Genomic DNA, 10,353 nt, shown 5'->3' with positions numbered 1-10,353 from the left:
ATGAGTGCAATTGTGTGGTAGTTTGAGCATTCTTTGACATTGCCTTTCTTTGGGATTGGAATGAAAACTGACCTTTTCCAGTCCTGTGGCCATTGCTGAGTTTTCCAAATTTGCTGGCATGTTGAGTACAACACTTTCACAGTATCATCTTTCAGGATTTGAAAGAGCTCAATTGGAATTCCATCACGTCCACTAGCTTTGTTCGTAGTGATGCTTCCTAAGGCCCACTTGACTTCACATTCCAGGATGTTTGGCTCTAGGTGAGTGATCATACCATCGTGGTTATCTGGGTCATGAAGATCTTTTTTGTATAGTTCTTCTGTGTATTCTTGCCACCTCTTCTTAATATCTTCTGCTTCTGTTAGGTCCATACAATTTCCGTCCTTTATTGTGCCCATCTTTGCAAGAAATGTCCCCTTGGTATCTCTAATTTTCTTGAAGAGATCTTTGGTCATTCCCCTTCTGATGTTTTCCTCTGATCACCGAGGAAGGCTTTTTTTAATCTCTCCTTGCTATTCTTTGGAACTCTGCATTCAGATGGGTATATCTTTCCTTTTCTCCTTTGCCTTTAGTTTCTTTTCTTTTCTCAGCTATTTGTAAGCCCTCCTCAGACAACCATTTTGCCTTTTTGCATTTCTTTTTCTTGGGGATGGTGTTGATCCCTGCCTTTTGTACAATGTCACAAACCTCCACCCATAGTTCTTCAGGCACTCTATCAGATCTAATCCCTTGAATCTATTTGTCACGTCTACTGTATAATCATAAGGAATTTGACTGAGGTCATTCCTGAATGGTCTAGTCGTTTTCCCTACTTTCTTCAATTTAAGTCTGAATTTTTCAGTAAGGAGTTCATGATCTGAGCCACAGTGAGCTCCGGGTCTTGTTTTTGCTGACTGTATAGAGCTTCTCCATCTTTGGCTGAAAAGAATATAATCAATCTGATTTCGGTGTTGACCATCTGGTGATGTTCACATGTAGAGTTTTCTCTTGTGCTGTTGGAACGAGGGTTTGCTATGACCAGTGCATTCAGTTGCAAAACTCTGTTAGCCTTTGCCCTGCTTCATTCCATAATCCAAGGCCAAATTTGCCTATTACTCCAGGTATTTTTTGACTTCCTACTTTTGCATTCCAGTCCCCTATAATGAAAAGGACATCTTTTTTGGGGTGTTAGTTCTAGAAGGTCTTTTAGGTCTTCATAGAACCGTTCAACTTCAACTTCTTCAGCATTGCTTGTTGGAGCATAGACTTGGATTACTGTGGTATTGAATGGTTTGCCTTGGAAATTAACAGAGATCATTCTGTCGTTTTTGAGACTGTACCCAAGAACTGCATTTCGGGCTCTTTTGTTGTCTATGATGGCTACTCCATTTCTTCTAAGGAATACTTGCTCACAGTAGTAGATATAATGGTCATCTGAATTAAATTCACCCATTCCAGTCCATTTTAGTTCACTGATTCCTAAACTGTCAATGTTCACTCTTGCCATCTCCTGTTTGACCACTTCCAATTTACCTTGATTCATGGACCTAACATTCCAGGTTCCTATGCAATATTGTTCTTTACAGCATCGGACTTTACTTCCATCACCAGTCACATCCACAACTGGGTGGTGTTTTTGCTTTAGCTCTTTCTCTTCATTCTTTCTGTGTTTATTTCTCCTGGGAAGATAGGGTCATCCATTCAGTGTGATACCTGTGTGGGACACTTTCAGGACTGTGTCAGCTGCTGGAGGACTACACTCTGCTGGGGAATTCTGGGAACTGCAGGAAACAGTGGACAGAGGAGCCTGGCAGGCTATAGTTCATAGGGTCACAAAGAATTGGACATGACTGAAGAGACTTAGCATTCACCTACTGGTCTAGCCTAAAGCTTTACCAGCTTCCACCTCCCTCCGAATCCATGCACCTGCAATAGGGTGGGGAAAAAAAGTTAAGTATCACTGAAAGTGAAAGGAATACACACTAAATTGCTATCAGGCTTTAAAGACAAGTTTCAGATCCCTTTTCTGAAATGGGGCTAGAGGAAAGAGAAAGCCTGTTGTTCCTGGACACATAGTGGGGTGGGGAGTGGGGAGGATGCCCAAAGGGAGAACAGGCTTGGAATCAGGATCCTGAAGGAAACACTTAGGCTCCTGTATAGGCATTTTAGTCCAGCTAATGATCAATTTCATAGTCTTGAAGGCTTAACTAAGAATGGGTTCTTTTCCTTGGAATGGGATTTATGCAGAGACCGTCTAGAAATGAATGAAACAGCAACTCTCCTCATGACTTATTTCTACCCCCTCCTGGGCTTGGTAGAGAAGGGCACCAGTGGGGTCCCCAGCCTGGAAGGGGGTCAGTGAAATAATTCTGCCCCATTCAGGTAGGCCTGTTGCCCATCCTGTAAGGACAGGGCAGCAGTCAGTAGAAGACTGATGAGTATGGACTGTGCTGGGCCTGGTCAGGGGAGGCCACAGTTCTGCCAGAGGGTTCTAGCTAGTGCAACAACAAAATCCAAACTGAAGCCCTGTCCTGCTGTGTTGACTGCTTCAGAGGGAAGGCTGGAGGGCGTCATTTTTATAAGGCTAATTGGGGTTTGTGAAAGGCAGCTCAGCAGACCCCACATCACTGCATGGAAAACCAGCCACCTCCTGTGACATATCAACACTGTCTGCCATTTCAAACTATGATACTTGAACAGAGTGTATCAGTTTAATTATAGCTTAAGAGCTACCAGCTTCAACTAGTTAAGAGAGCAGCCTGGTCACTTAAAGAGAAAGCCGTTTTTACAAGATGTATTAGTCTCCCTTGACTGCCCAAAGAGGAACTAACTGAGTGGCTTAAAGAACAGAAATGTATTCTCTCGCAGTTCTGGAGGCAGAAGTCGGAAATCAAGGTGTGGGAGGACTACACTCTCTCTGAAGGCTCAAGGGAAGAATCCTTCCTTGTCTCTTCCTAGCTTCTGGCAGTGGCCGGCATTCCTTGGTGTTTGTGGCTTGTAGCTGCATCCCCATCATCCCTGCCTCTGTCTTCACAAGGCTTTCCCCCACCGTGTGTCTGTCTCTGTGTGTCTTCTCCCCTTCTCGTGAGAACACCAGTCATATTGGATTAAGGGCCCACCCTGCTCCAGTACGACCTTATCTTAACAAATTATATCTGCAATGACCCTATTTTCAAAATAAGGTCACCTTCTCAGGTACTGGAAGTTAGAACTTCAGCCTATGTTTTAGGGGACACACAATTCAATAGACAATACAAAGTAACATTTCTTTTTTCTTTTGGCATTCCCCCAGGCCTTTTGAAGGGATATTTTACCTGGAAACCTGACCAGTTCTCTACAGTTAACCTTGACCATGCTCTTTGTGACCTCTGGTTCCTGTATGCCTCAGTTGAATCCATCGAGTACTTATTTCTGGCTGTTATATATTCTTTACTGGGTAAAATATACATAACAAAATTTCCCATTTTAACCATATTAAATATATAACTCAGTGGCATCAGGTACGCTCATCATGTGGTACAGCCACTACTGCTGGTCTCTGGCTATTGTTTTTTATTTCCCAACATGAGAAGCTTCAACATTTGCAAGAGATAGGATGCTGGAGGGAGGAAGAAAATAGACAGATGGCCACCTGGAAAAGTCAGGCCCCGAATAATTGCAGGCTGATTTGTAACAGGGACTTCAAACAGATCAAACCTCAACCAGTGACCGCTGCTTGATTGTATTTATAATCATTCCTCTCTTGTCTTTTAGATTCTACCTCAAGATGTTTGATGACTACCCCAAGTCTCGAAGAGCCCTCATTCCATTCATCTTTTAAAGAAACCAAAGAACAAGGGAACAAAGCTCCCACGATCCTGTTGAAAATCATCAAGCTGCTGAACCTGTAACTTTTAAAGTCCTACTGTGTATGTGTAATAGTAGCATGGTGTCCTGGCAGCTGGCCTGAGGAGTCTGCATGGGCCCCCTAGTGTCTCCTCCCAACCCCCTGGGGGTCTCTGTGCTGCTCTCCTGTTGAAGAATAAGGCCCCACCTTTCAATGCAGAGATATCTGCTTCTTAGCTCTTCCTCCTAGAAAGTACAAACTTTCCTATGTGTTTTTTTCTTTGACTGACCCAAGTACATGTGGCTTTATACCTACTCTATATCAGTGTTAAGACTTTCTGCAGTCGAGAAAGCTTTGAGTTGAGGGCATTGCTTATAGAATTTATTAAAGGTACACATTTGACTCCTATACAAATTAGCAGCAATTTAAATTCTGAAGCTGCACAGACCCAGAGCAATTCTCCTCCCAAATGAAAACCTACTCACCTCTCCCTTTTCCTTAGTTAACTATGAAAGATGTGAAATGATTAAGTAGACTTTGAGCAGAGGAGCCCTCTCTTCATTCTGCTGAAAATGCAATAATACATTGACCCCATTTCAAATTTGTGTGTTGTCTTAGTGCCTCTGTCTTCCTGAAGATTTCACAGTTCCCATTAGAAATATCATACATAGGCTAACAGATAACTGGTGTGGATTTTATCAAAGGTCAGGTTTTAATGACCGCAAAGAAGAAGAGATGACTCTGGTTGACCACAGAGGGAGAGAGAAAGTATTTTACATATAGACTGCAAACTCTCATGTTTTTGGAAACTGGTGTGTGTATGTGCTTAGTTGCTCAGTCGTGTCTCTTTGTGACCCCATGAACTACAGCCCTCCAGACTCTGTCCATGGAGATTCTTCAGGCAAGAATACTGGAGTGGGTTGCCATACCCTTCTCCAGGGCATCTTCCCAACCCAGGAACTGAACCCAGGTCTCCTGCATTGCAGGCAGATTCTTTATCTGAGCCACCAGAGAAGCCCTGGAAACTGGTGGAAATAGCCAAATAATGAGTGTCAGACAATGGAAAGTACCGAATTAGAGTGCACGCTGTTTCCCCTGACCAGACGTGTACAGTGATGGTGAAGCATCTCAGAAGCACCCAGCATCTCTTCCCTTCTGGAGTTTCTGCACCACAGTCCCCAGGATCTATTCAAGAAGGAATCCCCAAGAGGTGCCTTGAACTTCAGTCCTTAGAAGTCCTGGGAGACGAGGCTGGAATTCACAACCAGAGGGACACCTCTAGGCAGACAACCTGCTTTGTTTGGCCCCAACAGTGTTTTACACATAGTTTGGTTTTCTTTTTCTTTTTACATTAAAAGTCTTGAAAATTTAAAAATTAGGAGGTTTCTTCATTTTCCAGTTTCTTTTAGAACATTGGAGAATCTGGGCCTATGGAGCCTGCCAAGAACTGGGACTGGTCAGCTGGTAGACATAAGAATTTGCAACCTCAGTGGAAGGGGTCACCTTCAAGTGGCTGCTGAAACTTTGGGCTCTCTAAGGAAGGGACTGAACCCTCCTAATCAGAATGCATGATGATATTTGTCTCTGTAGGTCTAGGTTTGTGTCCAGAATTGGTAATCTTTAGCAAATCTCTTTGAGAAGTCAGCACCAGTTTCATCAGATGTAGTGCTAAGTGCAGAAATTCACTAGACAAAATACACTCAAAAGATCTGAAGATGTATATGACTGAAAAATACATGTTATAATCATGTATATACACGTTTTGCTGTTTAAATGACTCTTGAATTATGGATAAGTAATTTTTAAAATTAAAAGACCCCCAAACTTATAAATATTTTCATTAAGTGTTGAGCTGTGTTTGTTCCCTTTTATTCTGTGGGGGTTTTTTTTCCCCCTGAGTGTTGTTTCCTTTTTTTCCTTCTCTATTTTGCCAATATGAAATTCAGGGTCCTGAGCTGAAAATAAAAGAGAAATATGACTTATAGAGCTTGTCAACCACAGCTTAGAACTCCAAGCAGGTGCAATAAAGGTGCAGGAGAATGTACTAAGGCTGGATGCCCCTCCAAGTGTTCAGGAATACACAGAGGAGTAGGGAAACCACACTCGGTGAAATCAACCTTAAGGTGTAGGTTGGCCTCTGTGAAATGACTTCCGGTTCTCTCTGTGACACTTAAAACTGCCTTTATGAGATCCTTTATCTTATTACTATATATAATACCCAGACCAGCCCTTGATTTGTAATAAATGCTCAATAAATGATAACTATTATTTGCTCAGTGTGTGCAAATCTCAGGACAAAACTGCAGTTTCATGTTCTTGCCACTAGAGGGTGTTCTTTAGAATTTTATTTAGGACAACTCTTATTATACTTAGGTCTAACTCACATGTTTGAAATTTAAGGAACTCTTATAATTACAATTTATCATGATTTCTTAATTTAAATATAGGGTAGAATAAACTTCATATAATTTTGTTTTTAGATTTTCTTTTGATGTGGACCATTTTTAAAGTCTTTATTGAATTTATTACAATATTAATGGCACCCCACTCCAGTACTCTTGCCTGGAGAGTCCCATGGACAGAGGAGCCTGGTGGGCTGCAGTCCATGGGGTCGCTAAGAGTCGGACACGACTGAGCGACTGCACTTTCACTTTTCACTTTCATGCATTGGAGAAGGAAACGGCAACCCACTCCAGTGTTCTTGCCTGGAGAATCCCAGGGACGGGGGAGCTTGGTGGGCTGCCCTCTCTGGGGTCGCACAGAGTCGGACGCGACTGAAGCAACTTAGCAGCAGCAGCAGCAGTTTATGCTTTGGTTTTGTTGTTGCAGTTGTCACTGTTTCTCATGCTTTGATTTTTTTGGCTACAAGGCATGTTGGCTCTTAGCTCCCTGACCAGGACTTGAACTAGCACCCCCCGCATTGGGAGGTGAAGTCTTAATCACTGGACCCCCGGGGAAGTCCCAACTTCATGTAATTTTAAATATTCTCTTGATAACCGAGGTATTCTCAGTGCTCTAGGGCTATTGTTTTCAACTCAATTTCTCTGTTTAGGTCTAGGATATGCATGCAGAAGGAATACAATAAAAGTCTGAAGGTATGCTCATCCCTAAACATATTTCCCTTTTCTTCTAACATTGAAGTGCCACAAAAATATGGTTATTTTAGGTGGAGTGTTTTTTCTTTTCAAATCAGAGCTAAAATATGACTGGCTTAGTTAACCAGCTACTCTCTTGCTCTTGCTGAAATGTTCATGGAGGCAATGTTTTCCTACTGACCTGTAGGAGGTGTTGTAATGTTTTGTTTGCTTTCTGAGTTAAGGAGATAAAGCACATTTAGGACATCAGCTAGTTCCACCCCTTCGTGTTACAGATGGAGACACTAAAACCCAGTGTTAAATGCCTTCCAAGGTGTTGCACAGCTGGTCTTATCTTGTCTGTTTAAGGGTCAGAAGTCTTTTTTTCTTCGTTAAGCACAGCAGGCTTTTATAAGAGAGATCCAGTAGAGCCTTCCTAGATAGGTGTGGATTTAAGGCCTGAACACAGTTGGCAATCGCTTATTGATACTTAGATGTGAAAATGGTGAGGGGTGGGGACATAGTGTTGAATTTGACATGATTCTTGCCCTTTACGGGCTGCCATTTGGATTTCAGAAGAGTTACGGCAGGAGAAAACTAGCCAGAGCTTAATTGCAGTGCCACAGTTCAGATGCACAGATTGTTATGGGCTTTGGGGGAACCTGTTCCCCTCACTCTGTGGGGAGGATCCAGCTGCTGCCCTTATCTTGAACCTATTTGATAAAATGAAGGTGCAGGAGAGAGGAAACGTGTGTTCAGTAAATGTCACAACTTTCCCCCTCCCTAACACTTACCTTCACAAGGAGCAATATCGGTTCTGCCCTGTTCAGAAGGAGAACATGAGAAGTTTGCGATTAAATAGTGATTTAGGTGGTTTAAACTCTTTCAAAAACCAATTAATAAACCTATGATTTTACTGTCCCACGGTTTTGCAATAACTGTCTTGACTTTTTGTGGTAACCTCATGACAACTCGCCAAGAAGCAAGGGAGAAAACTGGGCTTGTGAAGGGATGGATTTGTGAGGAGTCATTTCCCTTCTTGCCCAGCTTTGTGAGGTCCAGGCATGGCAAATACGCAGGGTAACAATACATGTAAAGTAAAACCTTCTAGAAAAGGCTGCTGATTGTTTTATAGCATCTATACTCTCCCATGATAAAAGAGGCATGGTGCCAGACAGTCATGTAGGTGCTTGGGTGATTTAATAGCCATTGAGTGGATTTAATTTCTAAACAAGAGATTCGCTCTTTTTCTCTATAAGTCCACTGGGCTGTGATCTTAAAAGGTTCTGTGTCATTTGTATCGTGTCCTCTTTCTCCCCATTAACCACAGCTTAGGGTCTGGATGAGTGAAATACTCTCTGGGGAAAGGTCAGAGTATGTACTATACCGTCTTAATGCCTTTCGTCCTAACCTTTGTGGGTACGTGGCTTGGCTTTGCTCAGTGTAGTCAGAGTCCAGGTGAAGGATTTCCATTATCCTCTCCACCTGACAGGCTGGCTGGGAGGAGGGGAGAACAGAGAGAGAAAGCGGGGGCAAGGTAGGGTTTCGTGAGGAGTGAGGTGGAAATGGGGGATGCTTGGCAGGGAAGTGAGGCAAATGGCCTTGGGAGCAGGGCCTTCTCCTGACAGAATGGCTTCTTCCTTTCCCTGGTGTCCAGGTCTTTCTAAGCCAGATCCTTGCCTTATCCTCCCAGGGGGAAAAAAATTCCCTCTGAGAGAGAAAGCAAGCCCTTCTCAGAGCTCCTTTTTTATAAGGGAAGAAGCTGAGTTTCTTAAAACATAAGCCATATGGCTGTGCCTCGAGATAAATAGTTTAATTGTATTTCTGTCCGCTCACCTCATAAAGATGGTTTTAAGTCCGCGGAGCAGTGTCACTTGTCAGAAAGAGGTGAAGGAACTGTTCCGAGAAGCGCATGGCAGCATCCAAGTTCTGGGAGGCCAGTGTGGGGAGAGGACAGCAGCCAGAGGAACGAGAGTGGGCAGGTTTTCCTTCTGCACCGTCTTTGTTTTCCTTTACTTCAGAGGCCCCGAAGAACACGATCCTTTTGTGGTGCATTTTTCAGCACTGACTAGAAAGCAAGTACCATAAAAATCAATTAAATTTTATTAATCCATTAATTCATTTTGTTAATTAATTCTTTAATGTAAGATTCTTACACTATAGAGGTGTAGACATAAGTGTAAACTGTGTTAAGTTAAAGATACATATTGTACAAACTCTAGGGCAACAATTTAACAAAGAGATATAAATAATAAACTAATAGAAAAATGAAAAGCAATCACAAAAAACAGTTAATCCTTAATCCCCAAATAACGCAGGAAAGGTAGAAGAAATGAAAACAAAGGAAAAAAAAAAAAAACAGAAGGGAAAAATAGCAGATAGTGAGATGGTATTTGCAGGGAGCCTGAGAAGGGTTCGGAGGGGCTGTCACATCAACTGAGCCCTCACTATGTCCATTATGAAACTAGAGATGAACTTTAAATATAGGCAAAACTCTCAACATATTTTATTGAAAATTTGAGATAGAAAAATGTAAAAGAAGAAAACAAGTCCTGTAGCCTTCTATACAGTAGTCATTTGGACTCTAGGGGCTCTACCTAATCCTTATCTGGTCTTCTTAAGTGCAACTGAAGTCTACTCTTCGCTGACATATGATGCATTCCTATTCTGAAATTTGTAGGTGCTGGGAATGCTCTAACTCTCCACCCTCCAACTTGGCAACTAGCAGGATTACCGGCAGAGCCTAAAGTAGCTGAAACACCACCACACTTTGTCAACTGTTCTAATGCACTCTCCTCCATCCTAAAAGCCATACAAATATGTTAGGTAAAAGCAGATTTGTTCTGCCCTGTAACAAATCTGCCTTGATAGAGTCATTATCTTGCTTTTTAGCCTGTAAGAACTGTAGGGAAAACCCAGATGCCTGGTGATTGCTGAAGACACATCATAGCAAATTTTTCATTCATTAAGCAAATTTATACTGAGAAAACTGGATATCTATATGCAGGAGAAGGGATTTGAATCCTTACCTTGTACAACAAACAAAAATTAACTCAAAGTGAATCATAAAGCTTAATGTAAGAGATTAAATTATAAAACCCATAGAAGCAAACACAGGAATAAATCTTTATAGTGTTGGATTAGGCAGTGATTTCTTTGATATGATGCCAAAGGCACAAGGAATAATAAAGAAGATTGGCACCTGAACTTCATCAGAATCAAAATCTTTTGTACCTCAAAGTTCAATTCAGTCACTCAGTCGTGTCTGACTCTTTGGGACCCCATAGACTGCAGCATGCCAGGCCTCCCTGTCCATCACCAACCCTCGGAGCTTACTCAAGCTCACGTCCATTGAGTCAGTGATGCCATCCAACCATCTCATCCTCTGTTGTCCCCTTCTCCTCCTGCCTTCAATCATTCCCAGCATCAGGGTCTTTTCCAATGAGTCAGTTCTTCGCATCAGGTGGCCAAAGT

The 10,353-nt window shown here is 42.3% G+C and overlaps 1 protein-coding gene across 5 annotated transcripts in view; it reads left to right on the top strand.

Annotated features, from left to right (window-relative positions):
• The window catches only part of SRD5A2 (steroid-5-alpha-reductase, alpha polypeptide 2 (3-oxo-5 alpha-steroid delta 4-dehydrogenase alpha 2)), a 49,643-nt gene extending 43,593 nt beyond the window's left edge, over positions 1 to 6,050 (top strand). The window contains exons 5-6 of one of the 5 annotated variants that reach the window (XR_824317.1): positions 3,272 to 3,380; positions 3,733 to 3,801. Coding sequence is in view for 4 of the 5 variants with exons in the window: in XM_010829805.1 (XP_010828107.1) it covers positions 3,272 to 3,415; positions 3,733 to 3,869 (281 nt within the window). In the remaining variant the exon portion in view is untranslated. Of the gene's footprint in view, positions 1 to 3,271; positions 3,416 to 3,732 lie in introns of all 5 variants that reach the window. The other 4 variants (XM_010829805.1, XM_010829807.1, XM_010829808.1 and 1 more) reach the window with 4 other exon arrangements.
• Positions 6,051 to 10,353: the final 4,303 nt, after the last annotated feature.

The sequence above is a fragment of the Bison bison genome, unplaced genomic scaffold, assembly GCF_000754665.1.
Source record: "Bison bison bison isolate TAMUID 2011002044 unplaced genomic scaffold, Bison_UMD1.0 scf7180017864508, whole genome shotgun sequence".
Classification (NCBI taxonomy): Eukaryota; Metazoa; Chordata; class Mammalia; order Artiodactyla; family Bovidae; genus Bison; species Bison bison.
The sequence above is the reverse complement of the archived record's forward strand: the minus strand, read 5'-3'. Positions and strand labels throughout refer to the sequence as shown.